Below are 20,126 nucleotides of genomic sequence, written 5' to 3'. Positions count from 1 at the left end.
AGACCTTACTGGTAACTGAACAAGTTTGCACAAGCAAATGTGCGTGACTGATGCTAACGGTGTGCCACCTACCACCTGCATCACTCAGTGCACCCCGGCTGCACAGACCTCTTATGGCAGCTTCTCCTGAGGGTGGCAAGTCTGTACTGATGGGCACACCTTGCTGCTCTTGCAGGGGAAAGAGTATGTGCCATGCCATTCCTTGTTGCAGCCTGCTGTTCCCCACCTCCCCATCCCCGACTCATCTCCATGGTATTACTTCAACTATAGCTGTGCTTGGTCAGTAGCACACTGCGTATTATTAAGTCAAGAGAGGCAGAACGAAGAAAATCATGCAGCCTTTATCATTGCTGTTTGGTAGCAAACACCAGGTCAGCCGCAGCTACCTGCGAACAGCCCAGCAGCGCTGAGCCACCTTGGATCGCTGCCTGTTGCCGGAGCCCGCCCCCGTGAGACCTGACCAGAGCCCCGGCCAGCGCGGGGGGCTCGGCCGCCCCGCACCGCCCCGCCTCTCGGCTGGGCCTGACCCCCGCCCATGAGTCCCCAGGGAAAGCTCGGGCGTAGGCATAGGGCGGCTCGAAAGACGCGGCCTGGCGCACAAAGCACAGCGGGGATCTGAAAAAACGGTGGGCACCGCTGACCCCTGCGGGGGCAGGGCCGGGCCGCTCCTCCAAATCGCCAATGGCGCGGCGGCCGCTACTACAAAAGGGGCGAGCGAGGGCTGAGAAACCCGGCCGCGGCAGGGAGGGTCCCGTTGCCATGGCCGAGGGGCGGAGCGCCGCGCGGCGGGTGCTGGAGCTGAAGGAGAGGCTGGGGGGCGCTCAGGAGCCCGACGAGGTACCCGCGACCGCCCCGGCTCTGGCGGCAGTGCTCACGCGGGGGTTGCCCTGCTTTCCGCATGTCCACTCAGCGCGAGTGGCGGGGGGCGTGGCGGTGCTGCTGGCGGACGAAGCGCCGTGGTAGGGCAGGCTGAGGCCGCTGGCCCTCGCCGCCCTGAGACGCCCGGGCTGCCCCCTGCCGCTGCCCGCCTTCCGCATCGGCTGCTGGCGCTGCCGAGCAAGGAGAGAGGGGTGTGGGCGTGCCGAGTGCAGCGCGCCGGGCCACGGCGGGGGAACCCGTGCGTGAGTCTGCGGCCCCGAGTCGCCGATTAGTTTCCGTCCCTTCTTGTGACCAGGAGGGGTTGAAGGAGAGCTGGTGGCCGTCAGGTCATGCGTGGTTATTACCTGGGTGAGGGCTAAGGCTTTCTATGGGTGGTCAAGAGGCCATGCGTGCAGTCGGGTGAGGAAGAGAAGGAAAACAAGGCTACGTTCTTGTATCTGACCGCGTAGATGATCTAACAAGAACACTGGCTTCATGAAGTCTTGTCAGCTTGGCCAGAAGGTGGAAATGCAACAGCAAGGGTGCTAATTTTTGTGTTCATAAGGGCTTTTCTTGGCGAAATGGGTATTTCTGCTTTGTTTCGATGGTGTGCAGCAAGAGGAGAGGGAGCTGTAGCACCCTGCATTCTTATTCCTGGTGCTCAAGACCAAAGCTGCTCTTATCTCCGAAAAAAAAATAAAAAAAAAATCAAATAATCTCTGTCGGGTGGTAGTAGCTGCAAGGACTAGATAAGGAATACTTGAAGTAAGCACACGTTAGTGGGGAGATGGATCAGAGCAGCCTATGGAAGTTGTGCTTGACACCCTTGAAGTACAGAGGCAAAAGGGGAGATAAGCACAGACTGCAGGGCAGCTGAGGGGGGGAAGACACCCTCATTCTCTCAGCTGCAGCCTGGACCCTGAAGGGAATGGAAGCCAAGCAGTATGTGCCAGATTGGCCTTAATGTATTGCGAAGTAATTAATCACATTTGACTGAAGAAGGTGTACTCAAAAAGGTGGGTTTTCTTTGAGGGTTGAATTCCATTTGAAAGTACAGAATGCATTTGGTGTGATAGATTTCTAAAACACTAAAATTTGATACAAGTTCGTAGAAGTATTCGGATCTGAAGGGTGGCAGCAAAATCTGCGATGCATTTGGTAGTTAATGAACTTGAAAAGCTTAGTTATTAAACATACCTACTGTGCCTTTTCAAAGTGTGTGTATGTATACGTGTATAGAAAATACTGATTCTCCTAGCGAGTAATGGTTTATCTTCCTGAATGCCAATGCTGTAGGTTTTATCTGTGCAAAATGCAAATATCTGTGCCGGTGCTGCTTCTGATGTTTCAACTTGCAGTTCAGTAGATTTAAAATCCCTTGTGCAACAGAAGTTATCAGATGTTGCAGTCTTTGACTTTTTTAATGCCTGGGGTTGGTGTTGATACCCTCTTTTGAACAAGAGATTGAAAGGGAAAAGACAAACAGTTCTAGAGGTAATTAATTTTTAAGTGATCACAAGCCAATAAGCTTCAAAACACATTCAACTCAAGTGAAAAAGTGTGTATAGCCCCATAGATGGGCTTCGTTAAGGAAGGAGATGCACAGTTTTTGTACCATGACTTCAAGCAAGTGCTGCATAAAATGAGACTAATGGTGGTGCTGCAGCACTTCTGCTGTCCTTGGAGAAGCTGTCTACTGAAATAGAAATATTTACAAATAACAGGGACTAAGGAGTTGCTGGGGAAGTGAGAAACTGATAGTCATAAGTCGGCACTCATGACTTGCACTGCTAATAAAAGGTAAATCTAGTAATAGAAAACGTGATTATCATCTTTAAAGGCAAAGAGAAAAATTTTAGGTATGTGTATCAGCATTACAGATGTGTGTGTCCAAGTGTTGGTGGTGTCAGTTATTTCTATACAGGAGAATAATATTTCTTGGCACTTTTTAATAATTGCTGAATACTTATGGATCTGATAGTAACCAGAGAAGATGCAGAACCTCTATTGTTCATGTCAAAGGCTTCTTAATGGGTGAGGTTTTGTAGCTACCCCAGTGAGTTTTCAGAGAATTGACCAAAGAAGGAACAAAACAAATGATTTAGGTATTGAATGATGCTCAAGGTACTACAGAATTTCAGTAGGAGAGGAAAAAAGTACTGTGCTGTTGTTTATGCAGGTAAATGAAATGGTCTTCATTGAGATTGATCATGGAGGAATGAGAACAGCTGCGTGATGTTGCATGTAAGATGTACCTTATATAGAACTAAAGGATGGTGCCATGATCCATGCCACTTTGAGACTTTATGTAGATATGTCCTGCCAAATTTATCTGAAATTATAGTCAACTGACACCAGCTGTCATAAATATATGCAGATCTCTTGAGGCATTCGGCTTGCTTCTGTATGATGTTGATTACAGTAGCAGTGTTATGGACCTGATGCGATACATAAAATGGATTTCAGTTGCACTCACCAAAAATAAGTGCTAGACCTCATGAAAAAACAATATTAATTTGTGGGCTTGGTTGTGGGCTTGTTGTGGGATTTTTTGGGGTGAGAGCTGATTATGCATCTGTTCTGGACATGCTGCTAGTCAAATGTTTCTTAATTTAGAAGACAGCAAGTGTGGTAGGGAAATGCTACAAATACTGGAGTAATTTGTGGTGAATGAAGGGAGACCGTTCTAGAAACCAGCTTTGATCATGTGCTAGGCTACGTTCATTTGAGCAGCATGCATTTTAACATGGCTCAGTGGAAAGTCACAGCTAGGAGCTATGAATGTAGGTCACTCAGGATAGGAGACTGTGTTTTGGAAGGCATTGACTCATAAAATGATTCGGAGCTCTGATGTATTACCAGTTGAGCATGAAATTGCAGCACAATGCAGTGGCTTATGGAGTAAATGCTATCTTTGGGTAGCTTAGCAGGGTTATGTTATTACTGCTATATAGTATTAGAGGGACAATTACAGGAATATTACGTCCTGTTCTGGGGACTGTTTTTAAAAACACTGCCAAGCTGGAAAGATAGAGAATGGCTGTAGGTAGGTCTGGCTAGCATAACTTGCTGAAACTGAAAAACCAAGCTAAAGTATGTAATTAGTGTTTACATTTGTATTGTACAAGATGTTCGAAAGAAACATTTCATTAGCAGAAAGAGATGGTTAGATTCAGTAGCTGGAAACAAAACTAGACACGTTTTTTTAGCTAACAGTTGTGGTGCTGTGTTTTGGTGGGGGGTGTGTGGGTTTGATAGAGGGCAGAGAAATGACTTGGGAATGTGTTGGGTTTCCTAATGTGTTGTCTTCAGAGTCTTGGTGACCTTTCAGACAAGGTGTCTAGCTCAGCCAGAAGTTACGGACTTGGTGAAATTCCATGGGCTGTGTTACAGATCAGCATGAGCTAATCATGGGGATTCCTCAGAGAGAGAGATACGCAGCTAATGGGCAAGGAGGGAAGGAGAGGAAGCAGGAAAAAGCTACTGGGGTGAAATGTTGAACCAGTCCCTTGACCACAGAAGGCCGGGGGGTCTGTTATTGGTCCCATCCTTTCTGAGGGTCCAGGCTCAGGTAGAAAAAAAAAAAAAGAGATTGTACAACACTTGTATAAGGGATAATGACACAACACTGGTGCAGTGGGAAGAGATCAGACTTGGCACAGTTGGGATCTGCTGTTATCATCACTTTCAGTTTTGACTCTGGAAAATTTTGTTTGCTCACATGCTTCTTACCCACTGCTCATTACCATTGCTCTCTGTTTTCCAGTGCCTTCCTGCTTTCCCTCTTTCCCTTCATTTTTAGCTCCCTCTTGCTCCTATTGTCACCTTTGCTTTTGTCTCAGAGCAGTATGAGTGTGCCAGCTCTGTGTCCACGAGGCTTTGCTTCTGTTGTCTGTCTGTTGCATAAACATCTGTGTCTTGGGCTTGCTTAGAATGCTGTTTATTGTAAAAACAACAATCCTAGAAGCTTTGGATCATTCTTTAAAAACCAGTATTTAGGAATTACATAGAATAGTTCAGGAATTGTATCTAGAGGTAACATCTATGTTCTTTGTAATTGTTTGTTTTTTTAATAAACTTTACCTTCTGTAAAGTTTACCATGTCTTTTAAAGTCAATAGAGTTTTTCCATAAGGGTATAGCTGGTAGTGATATGAAAGGAAAATAGTCTGAAAACCAGTGGAGGGTTACATATGTGTTGTGTACATGTGGAAGAACTTGAGGGAAAAGAAATTACTGGGTACAGTCTAGTGAGGTAAGAGCCAGATGGGCTACAAATGCTTCAATAAAAGGTACGGTTAGAGCAAGGCATCTGAATGGTCAATCTTCATCTTGTTCTTGAAGGCCTGCTCAGAATGAACTTAAGATAAATACTTTCTCTTTCTGCTTTATTTTCATAGATTCATAGAATGGTTTGCATGGAAGCTACCTTAAAGATCATCTAGTTCAATCCCCACGCCACGGGCAGGGATGCCTTTTACTAGACCATGTTGCTCCAAGCACTATCATACAATAATTGTAATGTTCTACCATATAAATACAATGACACCAAAGTTTGTTTCTAGCAAGCTTTAGTTTCAGTGACAGGCTTTACTCTGTCCTGTGCATCACAGTATGTTTTTGTGGCCTTCACTAAAGTCTGGTAGATGTTGGAGCTTGATGTTTCTGCTTTAAAAAGCAAACATCCCTGCTTAGTCTGATAAATAAATCAGAGCTCTTTAGCAAATAGGATAAATATACACAAAGTTTCTCTGCTGTACTGATGTTCTCCACAAATTAAATTTGCTGTTTGTGTTTGTAAATATGTTTGGTTTTAAGTGCCAACAGCTTGGAGATGGGTAATGCCTGTTGGCAGGCTGGATGCTGCTATTTACGTTGCCAAGTTACAGTACAAGGCAAATGGAGCTCTCTTTCCTTTACTGGTTCTGTGCACACATAGCTGCTGATCTCACTGCAGCTTGAGCAGTTCCCTGCTTTCAAGAGATCAGGATCACTTCTAAAAGCAGAATGTTTGATCAATGCTTTCTGTTTTCTTCTCAATGAAACCCTTTTGTGTGTCTAAAATTTGCCAAATGTGAAACACATTTCAAGAAAGCAAAATGAACAGTGTGGTCTGTGGCTTTGTCTTTCATTAAAATGTGTTGACTGCTTTTGGACATACTTGTAATCTAGGTGCTTTTGTAATTTAGCCTGTTGGATTGAAGTTATATGAATAGGAATTGCCTTCTTCCTGAATCTCTTCTTCTGAAATTAATTCTGCTTTATGAATTAACATAGTCTGAAGCCCATCAAAAGGAAACAGTCAAAACCCCTGTGCTTTTTTTTTTTTTTTTGTAACTTGATGGAAAAAATCTTTCTGTGTTCTTCCATGTGCAGATTTGTCTCTTGTCTGTGGGATTTATTCCCTGGGGTTTACACTGCTTCAGTCATCCTGTATAGCACAACATAACCTGTCAGTAATGGGTGATTGCAAAATAAATAAATAGGAATATATTTTTAAACTAAATTAAACAAAAAAAACCCTAACTTGACACTAATGCTTGTAATTAGCATTGCAAGCATTTACTATGGGATTTTTTTTTTTCTAAAGCATCTTTGTCACACTTTTTTTTTCCCTTGTGGGACTGTTTAGAAGTCTTCAGGTCATTAAACGTGTAGCCTATACCTCTGATGCATCTGGAAACAAGTTAAATGTTAAGCTTGTATTCTTCTCAGAAGGAAGAATAGCTCTCTTGTGATGCAAAATTATTTTTAACTTCATTATAGGTAGTCTTAAATAACTTGCTGGCTCATGGACTGTCTTAATCTTAAATAGGAGATAAGCAAAACTTCACATGGGTTTTGTACTGGTTCTGAAATTTTGCTCAGCAAGCCTTTTTCTTTTTTTGTAGGTATCCTGCCATTTTGTACTTAAGTGGGAGAGGGTTGCTACCTCTGGTCTTAGGTGTATGTCTTACCATTATAGCTTCTGTCATGTTTTCCCAGGCTGTGAAGCATTTCTCCTGTATTTCTCTAGGTCTCAAACACTGTTAAGAAGGTGGATAATTTGCAGGAAGAACTGCGTATCAGGGATGTGGATAGAGCCCACTGTACACAGTGAAATTCAGTGTCAAATGTGGGATTACATTACTAATGCATTATAGGAACAATGGAACTTAAAAAACAGTAGAAAAAAGTACCCCCATTGCAGTTTGTAAATTGCTGCTTCAAGTTTGCTACTTGCTTATTCTAGTACCTCTTCTGCCTCCTGCAGCACCATTTCGGAAGCAGTATGTTATATGATAAATGACAGTTCATTGGTTAAGTTAGCATATCTATTACTGTTGTTAAAAGTTTCTAGTAGTTTTCTGGGTAGTCTGTTTTGCATTCCTGCAAGTTCCTGCTATTGCCATTTGAGAGGCAATGATCTGAACAACTTCAGGCTTTGTGAAAGTGTTAAGAAATGCTGTTAGTTCAGTTGCACATTAATTGTCATCTACATAACATAGCTCCATGGAAGATTGTGAAAGATAAGGCAAGATGCTTGTGTGTGGTCCACTGCAAGATTCTGGGGGTGCTGCATACCTATTGCCCAAGGAATTGGTTATATTGCCAAAGAAATTTATCCTCTGCTTATAAATGAGACTTTTGTGTTATTAAAACACTTCTCATAGGAATATGAGCATTTTGTTTTAAAAAAATTCTTTCCTGTTTTGATGGAAAACGCTGAACTTTGTAGCAGGTGCATGTTTTATCAGTGTGAAACAGAACAGCTGTTGTAGCCTGAGCTTGGGGTTTTTTTTGATATAAAAAATGGAGTTAAGCTTTCAAAACCTTATTTTTTGCCAGATGGGCTCCCACCTGCTCTATAGGCCTTTCTTGGCCTGGGCAGATGGAAAAATGGTGCTGCTGACTGGGAGACTTGCTGATTTTTTGCATGGTGGTTCTGCATAATGTAGCTTTTCTGTTGGTTCTGTGGCAAATAAGGGTCACTGCTACGCAAGGAGTGTGGCCATATGTAGGTAGCCTGTTCTACAGATATACTACTGTATTATTGATCTTTAATATAATCTGTGGTAAATTTGTACCTACTGGATATTCTGGTGTTACAGAACTATCCTGGTTCACAGTCCAGACTTCAAACGCAGCCCTGCTGTGCAATAAAGGAGTACTTTTGCTGGAGTTACTGGATGTTCCTTTTAACACTGTTGAGTGGTTTTGGAATAAGTGTGTGAGTCAGAATGAGAAAAACAGAATAGAATTTATGCATCTGATGCTTTCTTCCAGATTATAGAAACCCTTGAGGTACTACAGAATTTGGATATATCACTGGATATTCTAGTGGTAAGTGACCAATAATACATTATTCTTCCATAGTGATTTACAGTGTGAATGTCAGCGGTCTGCAATCATAGAAGCAGCGAATATGTTGCATTTTGTAATTTTGACTCTTAATCATGATTTCTTTAGAGGCTTGTGCAGGGAATCATGGAATCTTTAACAAATATGAAGTGAAAGCTGGGCATAATGCTTGACAAATGCAGTATTATGCCAACAGTGATAGTACTGACCAAGAATCTGAGCATATAGAGAATACTTTACTGCTCAGAGGTGGTTTCTTCTCACTGTAAAACTGATTTCAAGTCAATGTGTAAAACTAAACAAATATGGGTAAAATGTTCTCTAGGTCATTGGTCTAAATCTTGTCTCTTATTCACAGTTCAAAATTAATTTATTTCATTTAAAGAGCAGGCATCCAAAGTAAGGATACTTGTAACTTGTATCCTTATCCAAGATGCATCGTATCAAATTTTGTATTAGAAATTCTTACACTGGCTTTGAGTTATTATGAGCAAAGTGTCTATGTTCTGGGAAGAAAAATGCTGATTTTTTTTTTTTTTCAGTTGGGAAACAAAATTGCAGTTAGTTATTTAAAATAACAAAGGGCTTCTGCAGCCAACTCATGTGTGCAGCAAGCTTGCATGTTTTATAATCTGACAGACTTTGAAAGCCTTCAAGTCAAATAGAGGAAAGAGATGTCTTACAGCTGGGGACTCCACATATTTTTTTAATGCATTTGAAGAACATAAATAGGCTAAATGCTAACATGAAAATAAAACCTGTCATTTTCTGGTTTCTCCAGTAAAATTAAGTATCCTTTTTTATTTCCCATGTGGCTGAAACTGAGACTGAGTTTAGTCATATGAACTCTGCTTCTCTAACCCCTCCACTACTGTTGTGGTTGAGATGCATTTTGCATTACAATATGTCCATCATATGGCCTCTCTAGCATGCTAAAATGTACCTGTGTAAGCCTAAAGGGTTGATAAACATAATTCACTCAAGCAGTATGGATTTTGTGGGCATAAGCATTTGAGCCAAGTGTAATTACTGAAATAAATACATTTAATGGAAGAAAATGACTTCTTAGTTGTATGTATTAAGACTGCATTTTATTCCCTGTATTTGGTTATAAATATCTACCTTCAGTTCTGTTTGTGGCATAAAAAATGTGTTTATTTTTTAGCTGCCATAAGACTACTCTGACTAATACATTGATACTGTTTGTAGTGGTTTTGGAGAAGATTTTATTTGGGATGTTTGATTTATTCTGCCCATCTTTCTTGCACTCTCTTCAACAGGAAACTGGCATAGGCAAAACAGTTAACAGTTTTAAGAAACATGCCACTGCTGGGAATATAGCTAAAACCCTGGTAAAACAATGGAAGAAACTTATTCCTTCTGAAAAGAAAAGGTAGGTGAGCTAACTTTTTTTCTGAAAGTTAATTATACTGTAGTGTAACTTTATAAAATACAGCTTGGAAAGCTTAGGAAAGTGTTTGGAATGACAAGTAAGCATTAGGACAAATACATAAATTGAGTGGAAGAAATAAATTTTGCTTTTATAAAATATCAGCAGACAAATCAGTAACCAGGATTGGTCAATTAGCCATCCAGCACTCACACTTTGACTGCCTCTTTTGATTGGCACAAATTAAGTCCCAGCTGATGCAAGTGGAACTAAGCCAATGGTGGGCACTGCTCTTCAGGGAAGTAGGAAGCTTGCTCTTTCTTCCCAGAGGTGGTGGTTAAATGAAGCAGCTCTCCAGTGATTTGCCTCTATAGAGGGCTTTCCTATAATGCTCTTATTGAAGTGGACTGAGAGAGGCTTCCAGTACTGGAGAAGTCCCACTGAAGAGGTGTGACTTCTTCAGAATGAAGCAGCCACCACCACCATGTCCAAACTGAGTGCTTCAGATGTTTTGCAGACCTCTGACCTTTTGAGGCATTTTAGCTGAGAAAGCCAGAGGTTTAGATTAAATACTGCATTTTAAGTCTGAAGTTGTTCAAACAATGGGGAAGTGGAATACCAGAAACTGTGATAAAGCAGGCTGACCAGTTGTAATCTGTATCACCTCCAGAGTATGTCATAAATTCTGTCTCTTCATTATTTGAAGTACCACGTCTGTGTTATAAAGCATGCAGGAAAGCTTGTCTAAAAGGTGGTATCCAACACCCTGTAAGCATTGCAGGCATGTTTTCCTACTGACAGTTATGGCTGTACTCCTGACTTGTCTTGCTGTCAGTTCTTGTTGCAGTATTAGTGGTGCAGGGCCCAAGAGCTTCTCCTTTGGGGTTCTGTACTGATAATGGAAGACCACAACAGAGTACAGGTCTGGGGCTTCTAAAATTATGCATGGTGTGATTTTAATGCTTCTAGTTTTATTAATATAGTAAAAAGATTGTTCAGGAATTTACATCAGATGTAGCATGGAATGTGATTTAATCTTTTTTTTTTGATGTTTCAGCACTCACAGAGGAAGAAAACAAAATACTGAAAAAGATGAGACAAAATCTTCCGTTTCCAAGGAGGTTACACCTTCAGAGAAGTCCAGAGCATCTGTACTGACCTCCAGAAGTTCTGACAGTGCTCCCGATTCTAAAAAGTTGAATAAGCAGCATACTTGTATTGAAAAGATCCACCAAGGTACAGATTCTGAGTCTCAAAAAGAATGTGATAATAAAGAATGTAGCAACGGTAATTATGAGCATGCTTCCCAGGGTACCAATCCTCGAGCTAAAGAAAGTGACTTCAAAGAGAGAACCTCTACAGAGAGCAAGAATTTTTCGGAAGAGCAGCATTCCTCTGTAGTCGATGAAGACTTGCCACAGCTGAAGAAAAAGCCTAGAAGGGATGCTTCCAAAAAGAGGAATCCTAAGCATGTGAAGAAACCAAAGCAAAAACTTGTCCTAAAAAGCAAAGCCAAGTTATCTAGTGATGAGGAATTTGAGGCCCCTACGATGTCTTTTGAATCTTACCTTACTTATGATCAGGTTACAAAGAAAAGAAAGAGGAAGGCTTACTCTACAGGTGCACAGCCAAAAAAGTGCTCTGAACAGAAAGACAGCTTGTTACTACAAAAGACTTCAAACTTTTCCTATGTGAAAGAGGCAGAGGAAGATGTAAAAAAATGTGAGGATGCTCAATTGGAAATTCCCAATAAGAAGGTAAACCATTGCATGGTTGAGATAATAGCAAATAAACTGCAGATGAATAAATGCTTTGGACTCATTTTCAGTCAAATTCAGCTGTATTTATTTTCAGCAACAGCTTGGCTGGTGCTGGCATGATGATTGCAATGCAGTTGCTAATAATTGCAGTAATTGGGGTGAACCCCTCCCCCCCCCGATTTATTGCATACTGGCAGTTTACAATTGATTTGTTTTGTATTTTTAAGATGATTTCCAATGTGGCAATAGTCTTCAATCTCTATAAGCTAATCTGCTGTTTACCTGCAAAGTAGAAGTGCTTACTTTTGGAAAGATATCCCCTTCTTCCATTCTTGACCAACCTGGTTTGTGACTACAGCAGTTGTTTGTGTATAGCACAGTCATTTTGTCAGATGCTGTAGTTTGTAATAGTGAATGTTAAGATATGTGGTGGAAATGAACTTTTTTTTTAAGGCATTGAAGTAAACCACAGTACAGCATCTAAAAAGAGCTTATATGTTTGCAAATTGAAATATCCTAGTCCTTGAGGGAGATGAGACTTAAATAGCTCCTCTGAGCCAAAGTAGATCTAAATGTGCATTAATTAGACCTTTTAAATGAAGCCCTTTTGTGCACTGGGAATTAGAGATCTCTTCAGTCTTTACTGTGATGTGAAAGGTTCTGGCTTTACCTGTTGTGGTAGATCTGCAATCTGAATGTGGTATCTTCTGTCCAAACAGAGAAATATTAATGTTGAGGCTTGTGTATGATACTCTAGCATAAACTGAGGAAAAATCTTGTATGTTCAAGCAGTTATGAAAAGTTATTAAAGATACTGAGATGAAGCTCAGGGTGATGCAGGTTTTGGGCTGTGCCTAGCTTCCAATTGGAGTACACCACTTTAGATGTTCATATGATGCCAAGCATTTGTAGGAACCTGTACTTGCCAGATTGCAGTATCTTTAAATTCCTTTTTAAGGGGTTATCTGTGGAAAACAAATAGGCTAATCATTTATCCAGTGCAATATAGGAGACTTAGTTTGCCTTAAACATTTAATTGTGGTTTTGTCATCTTGTGGTTTTTGTCTCATTCACTGCATGCCTCTAACCTCAATAGTGATTTATCTGAAACCCTGTTAGCTGAACATATCTTCTCTGTTCTTTAATCTTTTTTTTATGCACTAATTGCAGATATCCCCCTAAGATCCTTTTGTGATGTAGTCTTGGTAAGTAAGAATATGAAAGGGTGTGCTGGAAAGTAATCCAGTGACTAGATTTTAGTGCAGAAAAGCAGTTATTCTAGTTATCCTAGTTAACTTCATGATTTGCTTAAGGGCTGTTTTTGTAGCTTATTTTAAGCCTCGGTAAACCCAGACTTGTAATATTGAAGCAGTATTTCCTTGTCTTGTGTACAGGCCAAGGTGGCATCCCTCCAAGATCTTCTTAATACTCCACTGCCTAAATTTCTGACAGACATCTCAATCTCATCTCCCCCGTATGCTGCAGACTTTAAAGGTAAGTGATATGCAAGGCTGATAAATGTGAAATAGTGCAGGTTTTTACAGCTCCATGTGGAGATGTTTGTATCCCTTTTCCTAATTAAACTATACTAGATCATCTGTCCATGGCAAAGAAATGCCTTGCTTTCACTTTCTTGTCTGTGGAAATCATGTTGAAGCTGAAAGGATTTATAAAGGCTCTTAGGGCTTGCTGGATAAAGAAATACTGTGGAAGGTTATCACAGATGTAGAGGAGGCATTGATCAGGTGGTAGTTCTGCAGGCTCCATTTTTTTTTACTCCTGTCCATACCTTACAATAGGCAAAGCCTTAGTAGGTACTACCTTAGATAAAACAAATAGAAGAAGCACTAGGTTTACCTTCAGCATAGGAACTTTCTAAGACCTTTATAGGTCAGTGACACAAAGTGATGGTGGTTCCCTTAGCATCTCTTGTGAGATTTCAGTGGTTTCGTATCCATCTGGTCTTGAAACATCACTGCTGCTGCAGCTTCTGGGTTCTGTAGGGTAGCTCAGGAAGATCAGTAACGTGCTGCTGACTGATAACAGAGTAATGTAGATGTGAATACAGCTCATGTAAACCTGAGCTAAATTTTATAAGGCTGGTTTGAGTGGGTGCAGCTCACTTTCAATATATATGCTGGTTTGGTGTTAGACTTCTGCAACATGTACTAATACATGTAAGGGCCCTGAAACTAGTGTGGTAATGCTGTATTTCAAGAAAAATGAATGTGTGTATCCTACCAGCTATGTTTCTCTCAGAGCTGAATGTTTAAAATATTTTAAAATGTCAGGAGATAAAGGAATCTTTGCCTGATGTTTTGTTTCCAGCTTCCATAGCACCTGTTGTAGAAGCACCCCAGCAAGTCAGTGAAACAGTTCAATTCACAGGACGGAGACTGAACTCTAAAATGCAAGTTTACTCTGGCTCTAAACCAGCCTGTCTTTCAAAGATGCTTACGCTGTATGAACAGTGCATCCGTGTGCTTCAAAATAATATTGATTGTGAGTACTTTTAGGGATTTGTAGCAGACTGTGCCTGAAAGTGTATTGGATTTCTTATTTCTCCGTTGCTTGTACCTCGAGCAACTGGCCTGCTAAAGGATACTGCCTCTTGCTATAAATGGTGATTTGGAGCAGGTTGAAAGGCATATAAATAAAGTGGATTTACAGCCATGCTAAAATGTACCTTTGTTTTGAAAGCTTACGTTCTCGTAAAGCTCCAATTTTTAGTTAAAATATAATGTCCTGTGGATTATAAGCCAGAAAGCCAACTGATTTTTTTTTTTTCCTTTCCCCCCTCAGAGATGGTTGTTTACATAAATAAGAATGGGTGGTCAAGAAATTGTTTATTCTGTTGTGTAGGCAGAGAGCAGTGATGCACATTTGTAAAGACAGGGCAATAGCTATTCAAAGATGCTTTCTGCATCCTCAAATACAACTGCCAGTCGGTATGGAACTGCTGATTTATAAATATTTTCATAGCCTGACTTCAAAACATGTGTTCTGTCAGGGCATGCTAACATTAACTTGTATTCTTATTTTTAAAGTGTTTGAGTGGTGTTACCCACTGCATAAAATAAATGAGATACTAAAAGTACTGTCCTCTTTTGTAGCACTGCATGAAGTAGGAGGTGTGCCCTTTGAAATTCTTGAGCCTGTGCTAACACGTTGCACACCAGAGCAGTTGCTTCGAATAGAGGAATGTAATCCGGTAATATCTGCCTTGTTAAATTCAGGGGACCATGGAGGACATAAGGCATCTGTTTCTGCCTTCCTTGTGCCTTTTGTGATAAAGTTTCTCCATGGGTTATACTGGTTTCCTATTTTGAATACTTATTTCTTTGAATTTAGCTGTCATTATCAAGCCTTCCTTTCTCAAGTGTTAGGATTTAAAGCATTTTATAGAATTATTACTCTTCACTAAGTGAAAGCCAGCGTGGGTAGAGAAGTGTTTTTGTTTCCAAAAATAAGGAAAAAGAGTATTCTGTGTTTACCGCTGATGTAGCTGGGGAAGTTGTTACAGAACCAGCTGTTTCCAAGTTAAGCTGTTAAGGCTGAAAAGCATGCCAATTGGGAAGTATCTGGGGTGAGACTTGATGTGTGATAGATTTATCTACACTGTTAGGATTTTGGCTCTGTGGTGCATTTGGACATGGAGTGTTCAGCACTTCATAGTGCAAGTTGGCTGTTTTTCCTTGTGGCTGAAGTTGAGATCTGGTGTGGCCTGAGCCTGTGCTGGAAACACAACTGTGGCTTGTGAGCATAACTCACTAACTCAAGTATAGAGCTCTGCTATATGAAGCTGTGTGATTTCTAGACTGAAGTCAGTATCTCAGCATGGTGTTGCCACTCCCCATCTTGGGGGTACCTGTGGCAGCGTGTGTGGTGGGATTTGTTCTGCATTTTTTCCACCAGGGCATTGGGATTTGTCTGCAGGCTCAGCTAACAGGTATTCTTGAAAAATACTATTTTTAAGTTTTTGACTTAAGATATCTTGTGTTCAAATTAGACATTTACAGAAGAATGTGACCACTTGTGGAAGAAACACTGCCAGAGAGATTTTAAAAGCAAGAGCCTCCTGGAATATGAGTCTTGGCGTGAAATGTACTTGAGACTGTTTAATCAGAGAGAAGAAAAACTGAAGACGCTTACAAAAAATATTATTTCAGCTCAGTCTGAGAAACCAAAAGGTAGAATCCTTGGCTAGCTTTTACACTTACAAAACTCAGTTTCTTCTGCTATTCTTGGTGCTTTATATGTAGGTTTTAGTGATTTGTTTGCACTGAGCACTAGTGCTGTACCTCTAAGAGAAGACATCAAGTAAAAGAACACTTAACTTACAAGTTGCTCAAAAAATATGTATGCAATAATACAATACATTAATGCATAATACTTGCAGCATGCAGTAGACAATCTTACCTACTGGTTAGAATGTGGATTCTATGCAGCAATGCAAAGATTGCAAATGTAATTACAAATAGCAATGTTAAAATGAAGAAATACTGCATGCAGTCTATATGTGATTTGCTGTGGTTCAGTTACTACTTTGGTACCAGATTCTGCTTTCCTGAATTAGTTTTTCCTAAACTTAAACCTAGGAATTGCCACACAACTATATTATCAACTGAACTTTGACCGTAATGGGCAAAAGAAGTCACATATCCTCTGCTCTCTTCTTCTGTATTAGGCAGGCAAGTAAAAATGGCTTATATGACCAGTGCAGCAAAACCACCAAGGAACATTCGCAGGCAGCAAGAAATCCACGGGACAGCAGGACCTGTCACCCAGCTTCTTCCCATAGAGAAGTGCAAGTACGAGTTCTGTAGTATGGTTTTAATTTTAGATGTCTTTTGTCAGTCCAATAGCTTGCTGGCAAAATATTTTTGAAGTTATAAATGACTTTGTACTTGCTTTTTTAAGCAGCTAGTGAATAGAAACTAACTTGCTTTTTAAGCCTTTTATGCTCTTCTGCTGCATATGCGTTGCCATCACATGTTTCTCCAAAGTGCCAGTGATGAAATCACCCTTCCAACTGGAGAGTGAGCGGATGCTCCTGTTTTTCTCCGCATTACACTAATGCTGTTTGACATCCTGGGGAGACTTCAGTGTTCATGTTCTGTGTTTATAAACCTGTCCAGTAGCCTCACATGTTCTCTTGCTTTCATAAAATCCCAGTCAGCTGCCTGGAGTGATGTAGCTGACTCAGTGAATCTCTGCAACTTTTAATAGTCCTCATGGCAGGTTTCTGTTTTGGCAGCTTAAAGGAGTGTTTGGAACAGTCAGGCTGTACTAGTAGTAAACACTAGTCACTGATGGAACAAAGAACTGGGATTCCACAAATGTTTCCTTTGCACAGCACAAACCCAAGTTTTCTTTGTGACACTGTACTTCAGAGTAGTTCAACAGCCACAGAAGCCAAAGCCAAGATGTGATGTTTGTCCTACTGTTCTTGCCAGCCTAATGAACCTTCTTGTATCTGAGAGTATGGCTGCAACAGGGAGATAAAACCTGTAGCACCAGCATCTACCTTTTAACTATGTGGAGACAGACTACTGGCTTTTACTGCTTAAATACCTGTTCTTGTATGAAATAAAAATTCAGGTTTGATTCTGAAGCACCCCATGAGTCGATGAGTCCATGTACCAGCAGCTGGACCATAAAAGCTATGAAGAGTATTCATACTGCCTGAGTGTGGGTATCTTAAGCTGTGGTCACTCACTGCTGTGGCTGCTGATGAGCATGGTGCACTCCCTTGACCCCACTGCTTGTGGTTTTTCTCATATCAGCATAACTGCTCTTCAGCTAGCTCTTCCAAAGTTGTCCCTTTGGGACCTGGCAGGTGGAACACTTCTCATTAATCTGAATATGGGAACAGTTATGCAGGTTGATAAATACATTAGTCATAGATATCTGGGAACAGGGAGGATAAAACTCAAGCTGCTGCAGATGTGATGCAAGACTGATTTGTAGCTGAACATATCAAGAGAGTAATTTTAAGTTGTTGCTGTTCTGATACTGCAGTGCCTGCAGTTGTGCTGAGTAATTGACTGCTCTTGGGCACATGAACAAGATAATTGACCTGTGCTGAGCTCAAGGAGCATGGTGTGGGGAAATGACCTAAAAAAAACATGGGGAAAGTGTGCTTTTTGTGAATTTTCAGTAACTTAACTTAGTGGAGCAGCCTTGACTTACTTCTCAAGACAGTGGCGGTATGGAGCAGGATTGACAGCCTGGATATAGGAACTTCTTAAAATCAGCTTTTGCATCAGATACAATGTTTTTATAGCTGCACCTTTAGCTGATGAACTTGGAAAGCTTTTTTCCATAATGTTGCTGTTTTCAAGGGAAAGATAGCCCTCTACCAAGGCAGTAGGTTAAGACACTTCAAGTTAGGCTTTTGCTTTCACCTGCAGTGTGTGAGGTTGTCTCTATTGTGACAGATCAGCCTTCCAGTTTAGGTGCTTCAAGTGCAGTAGTGTAAAATGTCCTTTTTGCTCCAGTAATCTCTGGAGCAGTAGCTGAATGATGTACTCAAAGTCCTGCATGCTTTTTTTTTTTCTCAGGCAGGGTAAATTAGGAAGACCTGCTGTTGTGTGAAAGAAACTGTGTCATTGCTTTGCCTTCTTGAGAAAACAAGAGCTTGTTTAGGCACAATAAGTTTGACTTCATTGCTTTGACCATGTCCTCTGAACAACTATTGGTTTTGCAAGTTCTAGAATTTTTACAGATGAAGTCTTCACTTAAGAAGCTGATCTTGCAGGAGATAAAAAGGTCCTGTGGCAGACATGCAGATCCCTTGCATGTTCAGTGTGCAATGGTGTGTATATCTATGTAAATATATATATGTAACTGGCAGCAGATGTCAGTGACTGGCTCTGAGGCACACGAGACTGCCCAGATTGGTGACATCATGCTGACACTTGCTTTAATACTGCATTGGTTTAACTGTCTTAAGAGTGGACATCAGTTCTGTATCTGTGTCTGCCTTAGTCCTTGTCCTGTTGAGGATCCCAACATAATATTTAGGGTTAGTTACTGTGCCTTTTGCTAGACATTACTACTTGTGGGGGGAAAAAAACCCAAAAGGTTGTGTAAATTTGCCCTCATTTTCTGTCAGAGAGGTAGTTAGCAGTTCACCTGTGTTCTAAGAGAAAAGTAAACACAAGGAGCAAACGGTAACACAGGGTATTATGAATCACAGTGATATTGCTAAATGTTTTAATCTGTCACAAAGTCCAATAATTTAATTTTAAAGATTAGTAAAATGCATCAAATCTGATAAATGGAAAATTTGTGCAAGAATGGAAATGGACTAGGTGACCAGTGAGAGCCCTTTTAATTTAAATTATCCTGTTTTTTTACATATCTTAAACGTTTGTGATCAGTTGTTTGCTTTTTGTTTTCCTTTTTTTTCCAAAAGGAGCCAAAGCAAATAGTAGTTTGATATCAAACACTCTTTTCTTTTCTTTTTTTCTTCAAAAGAACGAAGATTCCCGAAAGCAGAAATAGAAATAACGTATCATCAAATCCAGTCCCTGTTGGCAACAGTGGAAGCTGTAGCTCAAGTGTAGTGATTCAAGATGGAAAGAAGCCTATCAAAAGTAAATGGAATTTACTAAGATCATAAAGCTGTCTGTTAATATATGCTTAATATTATGCTAATATAATTTTAAGTCCCTTACAGCTGTAATCCTAATTGGTCTCTTTGTTTTGTTGTTACTGAAGAAATCGCACCAATCATGAAGAAAACTTTGAGAGCATTGAAGAGTAGAGCTGGAAGACGATAAAATGAGGCTACGTATTTGAAGTCTGAGTGACTATTTGTATATCATGCTACAGCTAATGCAAGTAATGTTAATGCAAACATTCTTCACTTTGCCTTAGTTAAAATAGGTATGAAACACTGCAGGTGCAAATGATTTGCAATAAAAATTGAAACATCTGAGTTCTTTCATCTGCTGCTTTCTTATTCATAACGAGGAAAACTGAACTGAAATAAGGTCAGTACATGCTAATGACAGATAAGTTTATGTGGACTTTTATAGATGCTGTTTTTATCAGTTTGTGTACACATTGCATAAGCTTTTCATGGAAGCAGTTAAGCTGTGGGTATATTTTGCCAGGTCCAAAGCTAGCTTGTAGTGTACTTAATTGCAATTGCAAAGAGGTCTTGTCATCTCTTGCACAAAAAGGTATTAGAAATTCTGTGTTTGTCTCGCTAAAGCTTTCCTAAAGAGACTTTCGTATTTTTCTTATGAAAACAACATTATTTGGCTGGAATTTAGATTTTCCTCTTCCAGAAACAGAAGACTGATTATAAGACAGTCCTGGAGCTGACCTTCTGACCTGCTGAAATGGGGCTGTGAGGCATCCTCAGGGCACCAATGTTTTTCAGCCCTTTTTACTTAAGCCATGACCTTTTAAAGGAGAGGTAGGAGAAGACAATGTTTAAATTTAAATTCCCCCCCCCTTTTTTTTTTTAAAGCAGGATTTATGTACTACTAGGGTAAATAGGGCAGGCCGTGACAGTGAGTTAATGAAAAAGTGTTACTTATGAGCTCTGTCTAGTTGGGACATTTTTGGTACAATTATTAAAACCAGACCTCTCACTGTGTGATACCATCTAAAGGCATTAAGCTCTTGTATGTGAGATAGTATTTTAGGAACAAGCAGAACAAAGAGAAACCAAGAATGTAATGAGTTTTATGCTATGGTCATCTTTCAGAACTTGTGCAGAGCACTTCATCTAAGTTTGGAGATGCGGGAAAACTTGCGTTA

At 40.4% G+C, this 20,126-nt stretch overlaps 1 protein-coding gene across 4 annotated transcripts; it reads left to right on the top strand.

Annotated features, from left to right (window-relative positions):
* Window positions 1-666: 666 nt before the first annotated feature.
* Window positions 667-19,302, top strand: LOC133272911 (elongin-A-like). Of its 4 annotated transcripts, none has more exons than XM_061460620.1 (11): window positions 667-837; window positions 8,124-8,180; window positions 9,479-9,591; window positions 10,646-11,345; window positions 12,743-12,842; window positions 13,677-13,850; window positions 14,462-14,559; window positions 15,358-15,538; window positions 16,036-16,159; window positions 18,831-18,949; window positions 19,074-19,302. In XM_061460620.1, the coding sequence occupies exons 1-11, from the start codon at window positions 682-684 to the stop codon at window positions 19,133-19,135; spliced, it is 1,884 nt and encodes a 627-aa protein (XP_061316604.1). In that variant the 5' UTR covers window positions 667-681; the 3' UTR covers window positions 19,136-19,302. The 4 variants fall into 4 exon arrangements, with proteins under 4 accessions (XP_061316604.1, XP_061316606.1, XP_061316607.1 ...); XM_061460621.1 differs by lacking the exon at window positions 667-837 and adding an exon at window positions 7,466-7,854; XM_061460622.1 differs by lacking the exon at window positions 13,677-13,850.
* The last annotated feature ends 824 nt before the right edge of the window (window positions 19,303-20,126 follow it).

This window comes from Pezoporus flaviventris, unplaced genomic scaffold, assembly GCF_033815535.1.
Source record: "Pezoporus flaviventris isolate CSIRO_AGI_PZ_B2104156 unplaced genomic scaffold, CSIRO_AGI_Pfla_v1 ptg000031l, whole genome shotgun sequence".
NCBI classification, from domain to species: domain Eukaryota; kingdom Metazoa; phylum Chordata; class Aves; order Psittaciformes; family Psittacidae; genus Pezoporus; species Pezoporus flaviventris.
The sequence above is the reverse complement of the archived record's forward strand: the minus strand, read 5'-3'. Positions and strand labels throughout refer to the sequence as shown.